General features: G+C 46.3%; 1 protein-coding gene across 1 annotated transcript in view; it reads right to left on the bottom strand.

Annotated features, from left to right (window-relative positions):
- frem2b (FRAS1 related extracellular matrix 2b) overlaps positions 1–22,782 on the bottom strand; it is a 71,163-nt gene that overhangs the window by 37,717 nt on the left and 10,664 nt on the right. The window contains exon 3 of the mRNA XM_086125215.1: positions 422–568. Within this exon, the coding sequence (XP_085981341.1) occupies positions 422–568 (147 nt within the window). The remainder of the gene's footprint in view (positions 1–421; positions 569–22,782) is intronic.

Genomic DNA, 22,782 nt, shown 5'->3' with positions numbered 1-22,782 from the left:
ATGGAGGATCGGCTGACTCCAAAGTCAAGTGCATTACAGTAATCTAGCCGAGACGTGACGAAGGCACGAATGACTCTTTCAAAGTGCTCTCGAGAAAGGAGAGATGATAACGAGTAAAAATCGTGAGATTAAATACATCTGGGCAAGCCAGTTTTGTTAATAACTGATAGTTGCGATGATATGATGTCGTGGGCCGCTGAAAATGGATGGCAGGCTGCTAATGGCCCACGGGCCGGTGATTGGAAACCCCTGGGGTATATGGTTAACCGACAGTGTGCATCCACTGTTTTTTCACATTTGTGCCGCGGCTCAAGAATGGCGGAGAAACACCGTTCGATCCATCATTATCGAGGACGCCATTTTTTCCATCCATCTATTGGCTCTGACTTTGTATTGCCTCGGGTTCTGGCTTTTGACTTACTAACGAAGGAGGTCTCCCCCAGGTACCCTCGACGTTTCAGCACCACTTCCAGGAACTTGAGCTCCTCATCCACCACGTAGTGACTCCTCTCCAGTGAGATCCAGGCCCAGTTGAGACGGAACTGCTGGTTCCTCAGTTTGTTGCCGCCTGCAAAACAAAAGAAGACTTTGAAAACATTCATGTTTGACGCCCGTTCGGGTCGCGGGCGACTCGCTCGCCAATTACAAGGTTAGATATAGAGAAAGCGATTCACGCTCACGTTCAGCCCTACAGAGATTTGGAGTCGGCATTGAGCCTGACATGCAAGTTTTCGGGAGGTCGGAGGAAGCCTCCGGTGATGAAGCGCTTTTGAAAAACGACGCTGTGAGCCTTTGAGTGTCCGTGGGAGGTATGAAGGGCGGCCAAGCTTTACACTGGGTCCGTGGGATCCAACTGCTTCGCTTCTAATTAAGATAAAAAGGTGCGGGGTTTCCCCGTCTGAACTGCTTCCATTCATCCTGGCCTTTTGAAGCAGCTTTCAAAGACACACTTATACCCCCCCCCCCCCAAAAAAAACTGGGTGCTCGTTTGGCGCCAGGGCCATCTGCTAGGCAACTTAGCATAGCATGGATTGTACTTATGTAGTATATAACAGCCAGGGACATGCAATCAGTAAACACTTCTCATCTTTCGTAAACATTGTAGATGATCACGAGGCTGGCTGCCGGTCGGAGATCGCGTGCTAGCTGGACACATCGGCCATCTCTCTTCTGGTGGGACGCAATGGTGCCGGAGTTCACCGCTCAAAACCTTCCCTGTGTCCAAGGAGTCATTCCTCTACATCTGCGATCGTCACGATAACCCCGCCCCCTGACGTAGTTGGTGCCAGAGCCTCGCCCAACAGATAATTGGGGCCACATTCAGCATCAGAGCTGGAGCTCGAGCCAATTTCAGGGGGGTGGGGGGGGGGGGGGGGAAAGAAATAACGGGCTAAACTGGACACTGACCTGGAACTAGCACGAGCACAAGCGCGATGGAAAAGGGCCACCAGACGGCCTACAGTTCTCAGACCAGGTGAAGTGTTAAAATAAGCAGTGTACATGTTGATAGAAAATGGTGAGGAAGGGTTGGGGGGGGGCAATCTTTATGTTTGTACGTGTCAAGCTCCTGCAGGCAGCTGAAATAATTGCTTCCTAAAAGTCAACACACACACTCAGAGAAATGATGGAGAGAGTCGCTGCCTGCTGGCTGAGGCAGCGACGACGATCCGGCTACGAGCGTACCGCCAGACGGAAAAGAGTGCGAAGGGGGGTGGGGGGGGGAAACTCATGTGTGGCGAGGTTCAGTGGATTCGCAGCGTTTGTGTTCAGCATGACTTCTCTCGCCTTGTCCCAACCCCGACCTGGATGTTCCGGTCAGTAAATCGGCCACCTCGCAACTATTTCCATTTCCTCTCCCGGCGTGCATGCTCAAGATGTTGCCATAGAGTGCTCTATTAGCTGTGACGCGTGTCGAGAGGAGTGTGCGTCGACTCCCCGTTTCTTTCCTTTTGACCCGTACGCCTACTCAGGCAGTCCAAAAGAAGTGATATTAGAAAGAAGGGCCGACCTATTTCGAAATCATTTCAACACCTCGCTTGAGGCAGCCGCACTCTCTGAGTGTCGACCGTCTAAAGACACTCAAATACAATTTAAGCGTCAAGCAATTTTGGGACAATCCAATTGTCAAACCTTGTCGCCGTGCGCCACCAATATTTTTGTCCTTTTTTTTGTGCAATTTTGTGCAAAATGGTTTGTTGTCTGGCTGTCGGCTATTCAACTCATCCCAGACAAGGCGCGCGGATGCATAATTTCCAACGACGCCTGTGGGAGGTCATTATTTCAATATTAATTAAACAAAGCTGCTTTTCTGACGGCCTTAGACAACCCCCCCCCCCCCCCCCAGGGCTTCACACACGTCGCCTATTTCTTTTTTACTTCATTAACTGCTCATGATCATAATCACAGATGAGCATAGCATTAATCTATTATTAGTCTTTTGCGGAAAATGTGCCTTCGAGATGGTCTGTTATGTAAATAGTCAACTGTGAACGAGGGGACCGATCCAATCTCCTTTGTACTCTGACTTTGTGGACACCCCGTAGAAGTCGTAGGCAAACTAACTTGACGACGCCGCGTCACCGATGAGTCGAGCAGACCTACTTCCTACTTGTCGCGTTTCCCCAACACATTTCTACCTCCTCCCGCCTGACTCCTCTGTCATTCTGAAATGAGCCACGACGCACACAGCGACCACATTTAACTTCCGTAGAAATTGGGACAAAGTATTTAAAGTAATAACCGCAGTAATTCCAAGAGGACCCAATCAACAATCATGAATCATATTCTCCACCTGAGGATATTTTCTCTTTAATTAGCACCTAGCCACAGCCTCAGCGCTTGAGAGCTTGGTGGTTTGAAAGAACCAAAAAAAAAAAAAAGCCCCATTTTGGATGCAGGCTCAAAAACAAAAACAAAAACAAACATTCCGTTTCATCACGTTTCGTCTGGCGATCGACTGCGAATCTTTTGATACATTTCACGCTGCCATGGCAAGCGCAATGAAGGCACGTTTAGCCAAAAGGCTACAGAAGGCGTCAAGTATTTTTCCTTCCAACAATGACAATGCTTTCTTCTGTGAGGCGAAGACGATGAATTATCAACGAACACCTGACTAGCTTCACTTTTCCAGGAGTCACTCCATGGGGAGGAGGGGGGGGGGGGGGGTTAATGGAGTTCCTGAGTTCCTGACATGGTCATTGCGATTAGCAAATCATAATGTCAAATATGGTGAATAGGAGTCAAACTTGAGACATGGAGGCATCGAAGAATAATCATCTTGCAGAGAGCTTTTGATAGCTATTTTCCATGTCCGGTCAGCCATCAAATGACAGCGATTATGAATAGTCCAGTTCATCGGGTGCAAATTCATCACCGTCCAATTGCTCGCACCGACCGATTCCCCTCCTCAGCTGTCACACGAAGGGTCTATTTGTCTTTCTGCCTGTCCACCTTCTCACTTGAAAATAAGTAATCGAAATTCATGCCTATGGTTGGTTTTTTTTTTGTTTTGTTTTAAATGCTGCATTTGCCTTGTTCTGCTTTTCGACACGGACAAACGAAGCCTTAGGCTCGACGCGTTGCTGTTATTCATGCAGTCCGCTTGGCGGAGGAGGACCGGTTTGACATTAACAAAGTAGAAGCTTGTCGACGCTTAAACTCAGTGGTGGATTCTTGTGTGTTCTGCAGCAGTCAACCGGCGAAAAACAGGTGACCCGAGTATGACGGGAACCCCCAACCCCACCCGGCAGGGTGAAGGAAGTGAACTGCGGTACTGGATAAATCCAAATTCACACACTTTACAGGACTGCACACACAAGGCTAAATGAAGGCGGTTGAAGACGTTTTGCCACCCTTTTGAAGGCCAATTTGATCAAATAGAAGACCTCGCATTAGCAAATAGCTCACTGAGCCAATAAAGTACACAAATTACGACGACGCGTCGCCTTTTGACTGCACATTTCTCATTGACCGCAACCTTGACGTACGAGTGACCACGCTCGCAACTCGGATCACGATCGCAAATCAACCTTCACCTTTGAAAATAATCCAGGTTCAACCCCCCGAAAAATGCATTGCTTAGTTATTTTTAATAAGAAAAAGAGGACCTTGCATATGAAAACAGACAATCAAAAGAAAAGATTCTCTGGTGTGTTATTGCACCTCATGCATGAATTATTTTTCTTTTAAGCAACGACAACAACAAAAAGCAGCTGCTGTACTACATCAGGCAAAAAGTGTCTCCACCGCTTTTGTTTTGCACGCCCAACTAATCCACAATTTTTTTTCTTCTCGCAAATAATTTATGTTAAACGTTTACTCAGTACGCGAGCACATATTAACTTTGAGTTTAGGTTGCGGTGTCCTTTGAAGAGGGACTTGTGTGAGTGGGGAGGACACGTGTCCGGTTTCCAAAGGAAATCTTCACTCCTGCGGATTTCTCTCTAATTAAGAGAAGCACTTGAAACAGCCGTCCCGTCTCGCTGAGCGTTAATCTTTCGCCAGCGCTTTGTGTGCGATATTTGCATTTCCGGCGTTGGCGGAGGCAAAACTTCACCCACCGTTCATGCACATCTCACATTGATTTGCATTAGGAGCTATTTGATCTTATTAACATGCGAGGCATGCAAATTAACAAAACAATCGGGATGTAGGGAGTAGGGATGGGTGATCGTGGATATCCGTATTTGTATCGGGCTGGTAACAGCTTTATTTTCAAGGTATCTGTATTCGTGGAGGCTGCCGATACCAGCCACTGATACTTACCACCCCCAAATATATATATATATATATTTTTTTTTTTTTTGGGGTCATTGTCTTAAATGAAATTTTAAATATCAAAAGCACCGGAGGTAGTGATGAGTACTCAAAGAGTGAATACTGGCACTGGTATCGTTTTGAGAAAAAGTGGTATCGAACGTGGCAAATGTTGAGTGTGGTGAGCATGGTTGGCTCAGAGTTTTGCGGTTTGTTCTCTCCAGATGAAGAGTTGCATGGGGCGCTGGAGAGACCTACTTCGGAGTGAGTTGAGATCCCCTGATTGAGTTCTTGCAGTCTTCTGTCACTTCTCACTTTCTCGAGTTTGCTTGGCTGCATATTTTAATTAACACTGCATTTCAATCAATGTTCTTTTTTTTTTTTTTTTTGGGGACACACTTTTGCCAAAAGGAAAGAAGGGAAATAGAGCACAGCAAGCTGTTATACAGGTGTACAAATGCAGTCCTGAAGGGGTCATAAGCTGTAAAATTGACCTTTTCATTAGGCAGTTTACGAGACAGGTTGCCCGCCTTCCTCCATCGTCCCATAAAACATGCATACTAGCTTCATTGAAGACTTTGAATCGTCTGTAGCTGCGGATGGAAGTGTCAATGCGTGTTTGTCTTTATCTTCTTGTGCTCGGCTGGGCAACCGGTCTCGGATGGAGCCCGCCTCTCACCCAAAATCAGTCGGGATAAACCGCAGCGATGGAAAATGGATGGAGTTTTATGCCAAAAAACTACTTGTTACTCTTGGGGGGGGAGGTCAGTTTGACCCCCAGCATAAGAGAAGTGTCAAAATAACAAAGTAAATGGAGGCATTTGCACAGCGCTGTGTGTTCGTCATGCACCTTAACCTTAATCTGCCTTGGTGTCAACCCCCCCCCCCCCCCTGCCCCCCAGCACAAAAGTGCAGAGCGTGAACTCCGTGCACTAACACAGTGGGCGGATGACGAGCGACACAATCCTTTAGAGAGCCGGCCAAAGAATGCGAGGCCCGGGTCGTGCCAGCTCGGTGGCCCTCCGGGCTCAAGCCCCCGCCCCCTCCCATTTAGTAGACGCGCCTTATTTGGTCATCGTCGAGCATCCCCGGCGGACCTTTCATCTGTCGATTGAGCCGGGCAGACAGTCCGGCGGGATGATTAGGTCGGATAAATTGGGCCGCGGCTGAACCAGACACAATACGTCTAAAAATACTGAATCTTCAGATGGGGTTTGCATGCTTAATGTTTCCGTGACAGGCGATAAAGAGTCGGGCGCGGCGCGTGAATGTTGATGCGCGGCACTGATGGATGAGTGTAAACATAGTGGCGACGAAGGGGGATGTTTTCGTTGTCGTGGAGGTTCGAGGCTGAGCAAATGGCTCGCAATTGCCGGCTGACGAAGGATGCTCACGTTTGTGACCCTTCCATGCCGAACTAGACGCAATGCCATTGCCATGCAACTGGATCGCGTCACGTGACTCTTATTAACACGTTAACATTCTCCTGTCAGCCTGTTGCAAAATGGACCTGTTGTTTCATCTTAAAAAAAAAAATAAAATCTTTCATAAATACTGTGACTAAAAATTTCTGGATGAAACCTGATTCTGTTCTTTTTCTATTATGTATTCTTAATTTATTTTTTTTTTTTAATCTGCAAATTCTTCTCTTGGAGCCATATTTTGGTGGACTGGCGCTCAGCATAAAGACGGGCGGAACCAGCCCAAGTCTAGTCTAGTGTCCTGCACCTATTTGACCGTTTTCTTCGCACGGTGTTCGACACTCAACACTTCGATCTGCCTTTACAAACGTGAAGCTCAATTGCGAGAGTACGTCACCGGCTTTCATTTAAATATATGACACCGGCGTGGGACGGTCACGTTTTCTCGGAATCATTGTGGAAATCAATTCATTGAACAAATCCTAATCATTATCCTGTGAATAAGATTTTAATAGCACCCCCGTCGGTCCTGTGACACGACTTTTATACAAATGAGCGATACCGCGCAGAATCCCTGGAAAAAGTCGACTTTCATCGACGAGACTCCAGCACTCAGTCAATGGCAAGCCCCCGAAAGTGTAAAAAAAACATGACTCATGACACCGGTTTAAGGAATGAAAAGGAAAGCAAGTCTTCCTTCGACATTCATCACTGCTGGCAGCTTGAATTATCATTGCTTCGTTCTATGACTTTATGAATGTTATAAAAATGCCCCAGCAGGACAAGTTGCACAGGTGCAGTACTTTTTGGTTTCCATTTCCCACTAAATCATTCTGTAGGGCTGTCAGGAGACTTTCTTCTGAACCTTTCTCATGCGATGAAGTCATAATGGGGAGTCTAAATTCCAATTTCAATAAAATCCATACTAACGGCCGCTAATCCCAGCCTCGGCTATATTTTGACGGAATGTTTTGATTCAATAAAGCGCGAGACCGCGCCCGCATGCCTTTCAGCGGTCCAATTAAGGTGGAGGGGGAGAAGATAATCCTGTAGAAGGGAGAAAAAAAAGCGAGAGTGAGCTATATGGTCTAATCACCCTGAGCCTTGTGTCGGCATTAATGAGAGGGGAGTGGAAAAGATTTCCAATCGCAATCATTTCACACACCCTAAAACTAAAACCTCTTTTCTCGCATCCAGGGCTGCATGCCATAAATTGCAGCCCCTCGCAAAGAGCGCACCGACACCCCGTACCTATCTGCTCATTTCGAGACACCCCTGGAGGTGCCTGAGAGGAGGGCCAAAGGCGCCTCGGAACAAAAAAAAAAAGGTGGGGTCAGGGAAGCATGTGAGGCTTAGTGTGGAGTGAGGCTTTGCTCCCAGCAGGGAGAGTGCTGCGAGATTAACATGTGAGGCGCCGCAATGGAGCCGCTTTGGCCCCTCCAGACATGAGAGGGATGATAGAAGGATCATCAAAGGCACAAAAATGGATTCTACTTTTGTGCCCGGTGCGAGTCTGGTCAAATTTTTCGTTTTGATACATTCGCAGACCAGTGCAAGAGGAGGGTGCCGCATTAAAAAAAAAAAAAAAGGCAATTTGTGCCGTTGTGGGCGTGGACACGGACAACACCGATCAAAGTAGCTCCTCTCAATCCCTTAAGTGGTTAACATGGCGGAACAATAAAGTGATTTGCTCGTGTCCTACGACAGGTCAAGGCGCGCAGAATCCGTTTATAGGGAGCTGCAAGGGGACCAGCATGGGCTGGCGATATAAAGTTAGCTTGGGAGGTGACACATTTGTGAAGCCCGATTGTACGTATGTTAAGACTGATGCTTTGGCAATCACGTGCATAAAAATATAATTGAGGCTACAACCACCACGCTACACTGCTTTTCCAAAACATTTGATGGGCTGCACGGTGGTCAACTGGTTCGCATTTCTGCCTGTCAGTGTAGAGGTCCTGCCTTCGATTCCGGGCCCCGGCCTTCATGCGTGAAGTTTGTATGGGTTTTCTGCGGGTATTCCGGTTTCCTCCCGCATTTCAAAAACGTGCGTGGCAGGTTGATTGATCGCTCTCAATTGTCCTGAGGTGTGATTGTGAACGCAAATGGTCGTTTGTCTACGTTCGGGGTGAACGCCGATTACTGCCCGAAGCCAGCTGGGAGAGGCTCCAGCACGCCCGCGACCCTCCTGGTAAGATCCGATAATTGCAATGTGACGACAAGAATTCAACTGCTGAAAATGTGTTTGGTGTTGACAGTTGTGACGCTACTGCGAGACGTAGCCACAGCCTAACAGTACTGTTGTCGGGATAACTTTACGTACGGGGCACAGCGCGAGGGCTCTCGCTCTTATTTTAAAAGGTAAAATGGATCGTTCGGCTCACGACAGCCAGTTCGCAACTCTTGAATTGTGTACGGCTTCATGGCGGATTCTGCATCGATTTTGTGAATGCTCCGTTTGAGCTGCTATCTACCACAGCTCACCCCCAGACACTCGCGCACACTCACTGACATCACATGACCAGCCCACCACCTAAAGTCACAGATCGATCGCAGGCAACCGCAACAATGACGGTATTTTGGACTTTCATTTTATGGTGTGTTTAATTAAGTTAAATAACATTTTTTTTCCATTGTATTGTTTTCAATTAAACCTGGTAAGATGCACAAGATTCTAGCAGTGCCCTTTTTTTCCCTCCCCAGGATCACAAAGTTGAAGCCCTTGACTGAGCACAGCAGTCTGGAGGAAATTCCCAAGGCTCTTATTTCAAACGGGCCTCCTTTATGTGTGTCCCAGGAGACTTTAGAAGCAAAGGAAATACCGTACGAGGGCGATTGTGAGGAAAGGTCGACTCGCCCTGGCACTCCGCTACTGCCTCAGAATGGCCTAATTTGTCTTCTCAAAGAATTCGCACAAAATAAAACTCGGCAAAGTTCTTCGGCTGCTTGCCGGGTCATTGAGGAAACGCGAGGTGTCGGGTTAGCGAAGTGCCGCGACAGACATGAAAACGGCGCAAAGATGTATTCTGCGCTTGTGACTTCACGGCGGGATTTCACGCTTGATCCCACGCGCGCTCTGCCTGCGAGCGACTGTTGTGAGGAATAATTCAAGGCACCTCAGGGGGGAGGAGTGCGACGCCCGCGAGTCAACGAGCGCAGTCCCGCCTTGCGTTGTGGCTTGCTGATTTGCAGCCAGGAGCACAAGATGTTCCTCTCTAGGGCGAGCTGAGGAGTCGAGCCCTCCGATGAGTACATCATTAGAGTACATTAGGTTCAGATATGAGCAGACTTATTCCAAAGTAATACCCCGCTTTTAGGTTCGCGTACAGACGTGGAAGCAGACTAATCCCCGTTTAGGGAAGCGCAAAGATCAAATCGTCAGCGTCGTCTTTGGTACGGATGCCTTTGAATCATTTGTATGCTTCACGCATCTTGACTGCAGAAACTCGTATTGGGCGGGATAATAAGCGAGAAATTAAAACGCATCCTAATCTCCTGCGTCGCTGTGAAAGTGAACGCATTGATCACTAAGCGGAGTTTCTGCTTGGAAGTTTGGGGAAAAGTTCAACGTTGCGACTGGTGAACAGAAATCATTACAATGGCGGAGAGCAAAAAAAAATAATCGACAGGAAATCCAACGAGGCATTACCATGTTGGAAAGAAAACAATCATATTTGTCATATTGTTTCACTCCGGCCCTGTAGGTGGCAGTAGAACACTGGATCTCCATTCATCAACCCACAACAACCCACTATGGGTGAAAATGTTTGAAAGCGAGAGATACGTATTTTATTATTTTACCCCCACGCCCTGATACGTGCCTGTAAGAGGCGAGGCCTAGGGAGGTGGCACGTGACCCGTGCTTGCGAGTTTTTGGCCGTGAGCTGCGGCTGACAGCAGCTCCTGCGTGAGTGTGCTGGTTGTGTTTATGTGCTCTACGGTTCTTCCAGCATTCAAGAAATTACCGACTGCCACACTAGTTCTCCTTTCCCACATGTGAGGACATTATTACGATCTCTGAGATAGAGCAGGAACTCCAGTGACAGATATGTGTTCAAAAAAAAAAAAAAAGGTCTGCCATCTCGTGGTCTTACCAGAAAAAAACATTTTTACCATTTGACATATTTTGGTCACAATAGGACATCTCTACACTTCCTACAAGATGGAGAAAACTGTCTCGAGCACCACTTTACTAGCACTAGCTTCACTAAACTTTGATAAATGGTTGTTCATGAACCTTCCGGATAAAAGTCCTGAGGAAGGAATTTCACGGTTGAGTGAGAATGGCAGCAAAATAGAAAATAGCACCACGCTTGTGCGACAAAACTAATGGCCCTGAATCAAATTTCTTTCAATTGAACATATGTCTAGTTATTCACTGAAAATAAATCTAACCTATTTGCAGTTTTTGTGCTCTTTGTGAAACAGCCTAAAATGCTGAGAGATTGTGCCAAACTACCTCACAGGAAAGTAGTAACTGGATTCGAGAATATATCTTGAGGTGACGGATCTCAACTGTGGGGGTAGTAATCGGAGTCACGAGAGCACGTTCAATAGATACGACTCATCTGTCTGAATACCTTTCTTGCTTCTTCCTCCAACGTTTAGCCTGGGTCGTTGGCAGAAGTTGCGGAGAGTCCTGCCGCATGTTTTCAAATGTTTCGCAAATGTAATTTGTGATATATTTGTGGTTGAGACGATTGAAAAAGGCAATCAGAAACAATTTGGCGGGGGGAGGTCTATTATTTGTGTTTTTTTCGCTATTTGTGGGGGGTCTAAGTCAATATCCCCTGCAAGGTAGTACCCATTTTGTTCTCATTGTAAAAACACAAAGGAAATCACTTCCTGACTCACACATAATGGGCTCATAGAGACCAATAACGAAAAAATGCTGATTTCATTGTGACTTCCACTCAGTAGCGCCGGCGAGTGAATAGAAAGGCAATGATGAGGAGCTAACAAGAGGTGCTGGCAGAAAACAAAGCAGCACAAACAGGCAGCTTGGCGCGACTTGAACAAGATGGCGGCGGCGGCGGTGGTGGGGGTGCTTTTCCTTGACCCCCCCCCCCCCTCCGCCCCCTCTCCCCTCAATAGCGCTGTATTTGCTCTCCCTCGTCAGAGCGAATAACGGCGGACTGTTTGCCGAATGCGGCGGACGTGAAGCCGTTGAATCTAAAAGTGCAGCGCGGGCCCCGAGCGCCATACTAATAAGAGCCGTTTTCTCCCGCCCGGGCTTGAAACGAAGCACGCCGGGTTACATGTCGCCGTAGTGACTTGCAAATTGCGGCGGGCGAAGCCGAAGGAGTGACAGCGCCTGAAAAGGTAAAGCGTCGTTAAACGACTGCCGGCGCTTCTTTGTTTGCGGACGCTGAAAGGAGGCCTTCGATTGGAGCACAAAAAGCTGCCTGCGCCAGATAAGCTCGCCGCCTGGCATTCATTAAAATGAGAAAAGAAGAACAGAACATCTCCAAAGGATTTACGGCGTTTTCTGTCTGCGTGTAGTAATACGCGATTGAAGATTAGCGCGCGCAGCAGAGTAAACTTCAGGTTGGGAAACAGATTAGTGCCGAATCCAAACGCCCACTCCAACCTCAATCCAGGGCTGTTATCCTTTGACCTCGGAAGAGAAGAGTCCCCCCCAAGCCTCATTCTAACCCTAACGGCATGCATTTTCTGCTCATCTCACTCAAGTTTTCCTTTCCCCGCGGTCTGAAGTTCGCAATTTACAGGCGGGATGGAATAGTGCATGTTGTGGTATTCTTTGGATCAAATGCGACGTGAGCTAAGAGCTGTTCGGCCTCGCAACCAGACGATCAGATGTCACTCAAACGTATTTAATAAAGCAGCGACACGGTTCACTTAACCAACAGCAAGTTATAACATTGACTCGTTGACGTTAAACTCTCTTGCCGCTGCTCTATTTTCGTGTTCAACTGCGTAACCGATCGCCTTAAGTTTGAACTCTGCGTTGTCAGCATGTCTCGAGCAAGGAGCCAATTTGGGGGTCGAAATATTACCGTCATGATCATACACAAGGCGCATCGGATTTTAAGGCGCGCTGTGAGCTTTTAAAAAAAAAACGGAAGGCTTTTAGGTGTGGAAAATACGTCATTGTAACTGTATAACTTAAAATGTCCGTTTCCCCCAAAGCCAAACGGAGTAGCAACAGGATGGACAGGCTGTAGACCTTGTTTGCTAACTTCCATTGCAAAAGCGGCCCTGGCTGCTTCAAAGGGCCGAGTGATTAACGCCGATAAATTTGTCTCAAATAACCGGCTGTCTTTACACAACGCAAGTTTCTAGTGTTTCCAAAAGCTGCTTTGCGAAGCGACTTTGACATCGCGGCGCAGGCTGTGCTGACACGATACGCCCCCCCCCAAAAAAAAAGTCTCACACTGGGACAGCGGAAGCCCAGAGGAATGAAGAATGAGATCAGTTTCGCACTGGAAAAAAGGTGCCGGGTGGGATTTTTTTCCCGCGAGAACAAAAGCTCGGCGTGGAAGCGCGGCTGAACGTGAGAGGCGTGCAGACGTTTTGCGGCGTTATCTGTAAAATTGTACCTCACGCGCCCTCCCGTCTGTCAAGGTAAAAGCACAAATGAAATGTGCGCCCCGGCACCCCGAAGGGCAACTTGGGCCAGTGGAAGCGAGCGGCCTCACTCTGCCTCACTCGCCCACGGCTCATTGGCCACTGATAACCTCGTTAGTATGCCACAACAATTACGCTCTCATTAAAACGGCTTCAGGTGACTACTCGGAGAGTTACGGAGGCAAACGCCAGTGGCTCGTTCACACAGACCTGATGCACACTTTATGTAACTCATTCAATACCAGCTATTAAGACCCACATAATACCGAGTTCGGTGGCAAATTCAACAAAAACACCACTTTTGGGCCAAAGAGTAGAGAAAATGAGTTTTTGCGAAGGGAACCATGTCAAGCAGAATGGTGACTCGAGTCCCATAATTCTACAAGTGTCGGTCGTATAAATACACCAGCTTTAAAACATATTTTTTGGAATAGGCTAGCTGTGGTTGTAAAAAAATAAAATAAAAATTGAATCTTGTGACGTGTTTGTGTTTTGTCGGCACATCATTTGGATCAAATAAAGCATTTCATTCCTTTTTTCGAAGACAAGGCCAGGCAGTTGAATGGATGCAGCCCACTTCACACACAAGGCAACTCAATGTGCTTCACACAAGGAAAAGTGCAACACCTCAAAGCTTCAGAAACACAAAGGCAAAGACAAGAGAACTAAAGTAGCACACTAACAATTATTAAAAAGGACGGACACTGACAACAATGACATGGATTAAAAAACAAAAAGGTTTAAAGGGTAAAGTAAAGGAATGCTTGTCAAAAGTAGCTTTCTAAAGTTGCTGATATTGAAATTGATTTCAAGTGCTTAAAAGTCCTTCATCAATTTTTTTTTTTTTTTAAAGCCTAGTTTTTGCGATCATAATGCCTCTTAGCAGGCTAATTTTTAACTCCTCACTGTGAGAAATCGGATAAGCCCGGACATGGTTGAGTTGATTTCACGCTCCAAGACATTCTTCTTGGGAGGGGTTGGGGCTTAAGGCGATGAGATGGACTCTGGACTCTTTTTCGTACTTCTGCCAAGGAAGACAGGTTTTCACCGCAGTTTCTAGTTGTGTGTAATGTCCGACTGACTGTTTTGAAGCCTTCAACTGAATTGGGATTTTCTTTCATTTTCATCCTTGCCATCATGTTTGGCTGCTCCAGGCATTTGGACTTTTGTTTATTTCTGTCAAAATGACAACACTGAGCTAACATTGAAGGGAAAATTGCATGTCAGGGATGACAACATCAACAAAAAACCCTTCTGCTTTGGGCCACTTTGAAACGGGTTTGTCTTGAAGCAGTGATCACGTGATTGACATGTCTTGGGTAGAGTCTGGATAAAAGTTGAGAAAAACGGTGCTTACGCTACTGTTCAAAAGTTTGAGGGCACATAGACGATTGCATGCTTTCACGTTCACAATGTCGAGACCAGACAAAGTCAGATACCAAAAAGGACTTGTAGCCCTTGAGCGGAAAGAATTTTTTCGATAAATGTAGTCATTTAGAACTACAACAACACGAACCGAAATACAATAAAAATAATAAACACACAAAACATGACGCCCTCCCGGCATAAATCGAACACCACTAGATCAACATGTCGCCGAGCTCCAGAAGAGCATTTTTGAAACGACGAGCCAACCAGCATCAAATTTGTAATCCTGCTACATAATCCCAATTATGACTAGACGTTGCCAAAATCGGATGGTTTTGGTTTTTCGGTCACTGCAGCGGAACACAGTTGGCTTTTGTTGTATTCCGTGAGCCTTCAAGTCTGATCGTTGGCAGGGAGGGTAAGTGATGTGCTCCCCCTTACGAGTAGCAGTCAAGAGGCGAGCAGCAGCATTCTGGACCAACTGGAGACACTTCATGGAGGATTGGCTAACTCCAAAAGAATGAAGGGGGGGGGGGGGGGGAAAGAGAAACCAGGTACGGTAATATGTCTCTCTTTTTTTCTTTTTCCTCTGTTGCTGTTCAACCTTGTCGGAATTCTGCACTCCGCTGAGTGGTGGCTTGTTATCATCGCTTTTAAAGCTCTTCGGACTGTCAAGGCCGTCCAAGTGGATGCATTCATCGGTCTCGCACAAACACTCGAGCGAGGTAATTGGGAAACCAAGCACGCTGTGCAGGTTAAAAGGAGATTTTTATTGACACCTTTGCTGCCATCTTTTCCTTCAAAAAGCAAGATATGATTTGCAGGCCACCATCTGCATTCTAACAAAACATGACTCGCTCCTCAGCACAGTTTGACTGCAAGACGTCTTTTTTTTTTTTTTTATCTTCGCCCCACGTTAACGATTCTGTTCGGGGGCTCGAATATCCGAACGGTTCTGAGGCTGTCGCATATTTTTAGACGTGCCGAGAAGTGGGACGCGCGAACAAGCCGACAGCCACCATTTTTAAAAAAAAACTCACGCACAGGTAACGAAAGCGGTGCAGGCGATCCATCAAACGCATCCAGATGATGATGAGGATCCCCCGCAGGCCTCCGCTACCCGTCTGATCTTTCATCAGCACGTTGGAGCCATCCCGGCAGGTGACAGGAAGAGGCGCCACGCCTGGATAAAACCACAAGCAACGGAGCACGTCTATCTTTCATCTCCTTCGACTGCCTTCACCTCCCACGTCTGCGCGAGAGGGATGATTCCCCGTCCGTCGCGTTGATGGAGGAGGGGTGTGGGGGGGGGGGTCTGCACGCAGGCTCCCTCAAAGGGTTTCATCAACACCTTTCATGAGATAAGAGCGGCCCTATCGCGAAGACGCGCCGGATCCGACCGCGTTCCGACACTTTGCTTCCCGCTGCGCAACATGTCCCTCCCGCCTTGTGCTGAACTACATTTTGTCGGCTTACTGAACTTCCCACGTTTTTCGATTGCGCGCGTTTTTCTGCCCTACGTCATTGGGCCACTAATCAAAGGAGAGCACAGCTTGAAATCGAAGTTTTCAATTAAAGGTTCAGGGAGACGGGAAGCCTTGTGAGCATCCGATCCGGTTATGGATTAGGGCGGCTGGCATCGCGGTGCATACACAATGCGTGTTTTGAATCCATGATTCATGTCAAGTCATCTCTTCATATTCCATTATTCATTCAACTTGTCGGGGTCGGGCTCAGGGGCAGGGGGAAGTTGGAGACTGTCCCTACCGCCTTACACTGGATTTGCACGACAAGTTCAAGTGCTCCATTTTGATGGAATGCCGAGATCTGGTATTTTATGGAAGAACTGTGACTTGAAAAAATGGCATCATGGTCTATGATGTGACGGACTGATTTGGAAAACTGTCCCAGACATAATTTCACATTAAATTTGTTTCCATGTGTCATTCAAATTCAGCACTTAACTTAGAATAGTGGAGAAAATTTGAAAAATTGCAGCCAAAAATTATTGGCTGGACACGTGTCTTGAAAGTGAGTGCAAATTATGTTGTAACATTTTTGTCCATACACAAAAAACAGACACACATTTTGTGTCCAAAAATATTGCAATGGTAGCAGCCAGATTTTCTCAAGGTTATTGCAAATGTCAGTCATGTCTGGCATGCTACTGTCAATTTATCCCCAAAATGCTCTTCGGAATTTTGTGCAACATATGTCAACTAGCAGACGGGAGTAATTAACACCCTCCACCCCCCCGAATCGCGTATCATTATGAGTGTCACGAGCAACAGCCCATCCCAGCTGACTTGGGGCAAGGGGCGTGGCTTCACCCTCGACTGGTTGCCAGCCAATCACAGGGAATATGTTTAGATTCAAACAATGAGACCCCCCCACATTTCACACCTCTAGACAATCTTCAGTTAACCCTGAGATTAAAAACCAGGATGTGGGAGGAAGCTGGAGGTCCTGAGGAAAAGCCACGCGAGCACAGGAGGGGCTGATCAAACACAACCTTTCTCTCGAGAGAGGGAGAGAGAGAAAGAGAATGGCATCGTCAAGACTTTCACAAAGCAGGCAAGAGGCGGGTCCGACGCTTCACTTTATCCTCAGAGGAGTTTGCCAGCAAATTGGAACAAAAAGCCGCGGAGAGAGACGACGACGATGAGAGAGGCGTCTTGCCAAAGACAGCTGCATCAAATCACACTTTGATTCCCTGCTGTTTTTCTTTTCCTTGGGAAGATCACATTTCTCCAGACACTAATTAATGTGCCCGCGAGAGGTGTGAATTATTTGTCAAAGACGAAGAGCTGGAACAATTTGTACTGATGATCGCTACTCTGCGGGAACCTGAAGCGACGGGACGGCCATTCTGATTCTGATTCTGAGGGTTGGGACACTTCCTCTGGTGTCAGAGCAGCCCTTTTCACCTGCAGCGTTGAAAGTCCGGTCCTTTGAGAGCACCTATCCAGCCGGTTTTCGATGTCTCCCTTCTACAAAAATGCTGATCCAAATGATAAGATAAGATAAGATAAGAAAACCTTTATTAGTCTCGCAATGGAGAAATTCCCAATTCACAGCAGCAAAGCTATGAAAGGAAGAAGTAGAACAACAAAATATAGGAGCTGCTGGAAAGGCAGCCACTCTCGCGGCGCCATTTTGAAGTCAAAATAACAAAAATAATACAACACAACACATAGGACACAGACAGTCGTGCAATCTTCACCAATTTTCTGCATACACTTTGTTGTCTGAAGCAGTTCTAGATGAAAGAGGAGAGGATCAAAGTGTCCTTTCTCCAGTGGATCAGAGAAGTCATGCTGAAAATGTGCACACGTCTGCTACAAGCTAAGTTTTGAAAGCAAACGCGAAGCTGTAGCGTCCATTGACGAAAAGAGATTAGTTCACTTCTCCTGTCCCACGTAATCCGCTTCGAACTCCAAGCCGCGACTCCCAGCTTCAAATCCGCATCGGCGCTCCGCGCTAACGCTCCTTTCTTTTCATCGTCGGCTCCTCAAGACTTACATCCATCCAGCCGCAGACCGTTCAACAGCACCGATCTCTCCGCTGAACAAAGCGGGGCTGTGAAAAATGCTGCCCATTACAGGCGCAAGACACAAGCGCCCCGGGACTGTCCAGCAACGACAGTCAAATGGTGCCGACATTCCTCCCAGTCAAAAACAGTGCTGGTATACCCATGCTGCCGAGAAGGCGCAACCACCAAGCACAGAGTCTCCTCCTTGATGAATGTCGTGGCCAAAAAATGCTGATAAAAGTCCACATCAGGTCCACACGACGTAACAACAAACACAAAGTGACAAAACAAACACAAAAACAACAAAAAAAGCAAGGCTCATGAGAGCACTTGCTGACGGCTGCCTACTCGGGCGCCATCTTGACTTGAAAATCAGGAAGATCAGGATGGGATCGAAAACAGCCGGAGAGGGGCTCTCCAGGACCGGACTTGGACAGCCTTGATCTCAGGCAAGGTCCACACACAAACGCTCAATCAGGCCGAGAGACCAGCTTGGTTAGCGCAAGCAGGTATGACACAATGGGGATGAGTTTAAAAACGGAAGCAAAGGTGGGGAAAAACAACCCATGCTTTTGCCAGAGTACAGCACAGGATCCCGGGGATTAAAGTAAATTATTTTAAACTAAAATGGAAAACCTTTCCGAGCGTTGATAGATATACGCTACCTGTGTGTCGAGTGATCACGGGAAGTAGAAGGAGAAGAGTAGCGAAACACCGGCCACACGGTCTCTGTCATGATTTAATCACACATTTCGTTAGCTAAATACAAGAAGCCGCAACAGCTGATGCTCACTTGCAATGTCACGCTTAAAGAAGGGGCAGTTCTTCTCTTCCGGCGTTTGGGAGGATGAGCTGCGTCAAAACGGGAGAAGTCGTTTTCTATATCTGCACCTTTCCCGAGCTCTTTCAATGTCAACAACAAATATCGCGTTATCCCAAGAGCATTCCACTTTAGCCTTCCCATAATGCTCCGTTGTTTTGAACGCTTCAGTTTGCCCGAACACGTTTGAAGTGTTCTGATGGCATCCTGTTGCCATGGTAGAACGACAGACAGAAAGAAAGAAGACTCCTGGCCGGCCTTGAAGCAAATAACAACCCCCGCCCGCCCCCACCCCGTCCCCTTCGTCTGAGCTTTTCTTCCAAAGAAGAGGAATTTTCTTCAAAGTGGGCGCTTGAGGAACCTCAGTTCTGCTCCAGCGATATCCTAAGACGGCGATGACGACACGTATCATCATCATCCAGGGAACAGGCCCGGGCCTGGAGAACTTAAGCCGCCGCACGCTGACTTTGGCAAGTTCAAGACGGAGGTCGGCAGGGTTTTCCCCGCTGGTGAAACCGAGGGCATTTCAGTTCAAAAGGGTCTGAGAATCTGGTCCTCTGGTCGATTATAGATATAAACTGACCTGGTAATTTCCATAGTTGAAGTGATTTGGTCGATTGTGGGGATGGCGGTGCACCAGCTATGAGATTTAAAGGTGAGATACAAATTGTCACTATTCGAAAGAGTTCAAATCATGTATTGTTTCTTTGTTTGTTTGTTTTTAAATACCGTTTTTGTTCTGGGGCGTTCTCCAGGGCAGGAGACGGAGTGTGCACGAAGCCACCACGAGCTAATTTATTGGATACTTTAGTGCAGTCCTACTCAAATAGCAGCGGGGGTGTCGGTCGGGTGTTTGCAATGCCAGGGGGATGCGCGTGAGTCAGAATTACGTGTAATTGCACATCCGCTACAGTAGATGGCAGTGTGTGTGATGTGCTCTCTTTTTTTTTCCCACCTTCAATTTCAGACGAATTGATGCATTTCAAACTTTTTCTGTTACAGACTAAAAAAAAACTGTTAAAAAGTTATTCTTTGTTCTAAGTTGATCTGTATTTCTTTTTTTGTTTTCTTCAATGTTAATGAGGGAACAATATGATGCAGATGTGCGCTTATAAGAATGTCATGAGGAAATGTTTTCTTGTTCTTAAAAGGGGCAGAACAGAAAACCCTTGCATCTAGAAAAAAGGTGTAGATTTTTTGCTCTTCACTTTTAAAATAAAAGTCAACGGGGTAAGGAAAAGTTGTTAATAATGGAGACTGCGTGCAACATAAGGTCATGCGCTTCTTGAATGTCAGTGTTGCAAAATGGGATGAAAGTCATAAAAATCTCGTCCCAAAAAAAAACACATCTCCTGTGTTATAATGCATGGTGGCAGTTTGAACTTTTGAGGCACAATTGTCTCAAGAAAGCGCAAGATGAATACCAAATTCAGGCATCGGTGACTGCTGTTTTTGCTTTTTTTTTGAAGACCATAAGTCACTTTTTATTATAGTTGTGTTCTGTTTGCAGTGGTGGAGAACCTCACTTGGGAAAAACACCCGTCGGTAAGATACAGCGTAGTTGTACACGGAGCAATAATACTAAAAAAAACAAAACCCCCCTCCCCACATTGTTAAATGAAGACCTCTCCGAATGACTCTGCTCATTCAATTGTGCAGTGTATATTGTGACTTCGCTGTGATCCATCAACATTTTCAGGTCTGTAAAATAAATGAAAAGTAATCCGCGTTCACAACAGAGAAGAGGAATCATAAAACTAACAGACATCTGCTACAATGTGAAATTGAAACCTATAATGGAGCCGCGATGATAATACTTAATTCATAATCGAGCAATAAACCTCTCGCCGAAATGTGCTTATTTTCTGTGCTTGAATGTGTGTGTGTGTGTATGTGTGTGTTGGGGCGGGGGCCGGAGGTGGTGGTGGGCGAGGGGGGTTTCGTAAACAAAGGGGTTTGTTTAATCTCAAACTGAGGGAGACGACGTTGTTTGGAGTCTGTTAGGCGTTGATCCATTTTTCACGCTCAGGCCGCTGAGCAGCCTGCAAATCACACGCCCATCAAAGGTGCAATAAAAAGGAACGAGCTAACAAGGCGGGCCCTCGCGCTCGCCAATAAAAGCTGCTGAGACAACAAATGAGTTTTGCGGCTCCAAGATGCACCTCGGCAGCAGCTTTGCATTCCCATACTGACTCCAAGTTGCGCAAAGCGGCCTCGATTATCCCACGAGTCGCGTGGATCGATTTGATGCTCACATGCGGCGTCAACGGCACGACGCGGCACTACTGCAGTGTGCCGGCAATGGAATTTGACACTGGCGGTGTGCGCAATCTTTTAAACCGCTCGACTTTAGCCTCGAAAATAAATGAGCGCGAATGCTGAACCGCAAACGCGCATTCAACAGAATTCAATGTTTACCAATGATCAGTCATCATAAATCCAGACAACACAAAGCCAAGCATTTTGAGACCAATCTCAACCCCATCAATTTAAACAACCAAGTAAATCTTTTGTGAGCTGCCTAGTTGGGTTGTCGAAGCGCGGCCTAGCGTACAATAAGGCAATACAAAAGTCGTCATTACTCAACTCAAATGGATTTCGACAGCAACCACTACTTTACACAAAGTGCTGTATGTGGAGCAAAACATAATTCAGACAACAAAAAATAAACTAAACTAAAAACCAAGCCTCATGCTAAGTCCAAAGCCAAAGAAGAAGTGCAGCAGCATTTTGGACCAACTGGAGAGGCTTCATGGAGGACGGACTGACTCCAAAGTAAAGTGCATGACAGAAATCCAGCCGAGATGTGACAAAGGGCATGAATTACTCTTTCAAGGTACACTTTTACAGTCAATGTTTGTTCGAAAAGCACCAGGAAGCCATGAACGGCAAACCCTTGACATCATCTTGTTCAGATACTCAAGACCTACGGTGAGCGAACAAAGCCGCGATCAATCAGTGTTGCGGCACTGTCGAAAAGTGAACAAAGACTAAAACTCCAATTTAGCTACCCGGCGCCTAGAGTGTGTGTCCTACAAAACTAACAAGCTTGTAAGCCTTTCTTTCTTGAAAGTAAAGCAGCTGTCACACGGGAGCAGCTCTGTAATCATCTCCCAGATGTTTTCGGAAGCAAACACAGACAAAAGGTGGGGCGGCTGTGTAATTTACACTCACTTTGCAGCATTTTTTTTTATTTATTTTTTTTTGCAAGTGTATAATTCCTATCATTGCTGCCAAGGACGGACAAATGTCTCACACAGCCAGATAAGAGCGAAGGCGGAAAATGTAATTAATAATAGCGTAGAAAAGCACAAGGAAAATGCAGAATCATCATTGACGGACGCTGCGGCGGTGGTACCACACAAACACGAAGTCTATATGGCCTCTCACATCCTGCCCACCCATCATGCTGTTGTGCTCCGGCATGCTAAGGCGAGGCAGATAATCCCCTCTAACCTTGGGGGGGGGGTGTTCGACAGGAGGGCGAGGTGGGCGGATTTAAGTGTGCCACAAGGTGTCACAAGCATTTACACGATGATCACATTCACGCGGCAGGCGAAACGCGAAAGGCTGAGCAGACACTTCATTAGGTAGACCCACCCTAATCGAGCAAAATTTCTCCGTTACTTTTTTGTAAACATATTTAATTAAAAATATGTATTGCAATCATAAAATCCACATCATTGAAAAGAACACAATTGCATACATGTTTTGTTTTTAGACGTTAAAATGGTAGATTTTCTGGATTTTGGATGATAGAAAATAAAGACATTTCCATTTTTTAAACTATTACATAAAAAATACGCATTAGATAAAGCTCCAATTAATATTTTTATATAAATTTTATATTTGAAAATGGTTTTATTACACAAGGAATATAGAATAGAAAAGTTATTGGGGCTTCTAATATAACATAATTCAAACAATGTAAAAAAGGCCTAACATGTACATTGACAATATGTTTAAAAATGTGCAATGTATCCAATGCGGCTGTTCACATTTTCACACATATCAAAATGGACAAAATATATCTCAGACAGACAGACATCGAGCTAGAGATAGCTTGCTAGATAGCTAGCTAGCTAACTAGACAGCTAGCTAGATTTTCATTTTTTGAGAAATAAACACATATTGTATATGATACAGTATCCAATTTAGCTTTTCACATTCAAAATTGAAAGCTATCATTGAAAAGAGCAAAGTGTATCCAAGTTGTTGGCATTTACATTCCCTCCCGCCCGCTCTCAGTTGGAACCCAACCCAGCTGATTTTAGGCCAGAAAACCACAGTGGGTACTG

This window comes from Hippocampus guttulatus, chromosome 12 (assembly GCF_054856545.1).
Source record: "Hippocampus guttulatus isolate MCC_2025c chromosome 12, RoL_Hgut_1.0, whole genome shotgun sequence".
NCBI classification, from domain to species: domain Eukaryota; kingdom Metazoa; phylum Chordata; class Actinopteri; order Syngnathiformes; family Syngnathidae; genus Hippocampus; species Hippocampus guttulatus.
Note: the sequence above shows the minus strand (reverse complement) of the source record. Positions and strands in the feature narration are given on the sequence as shown.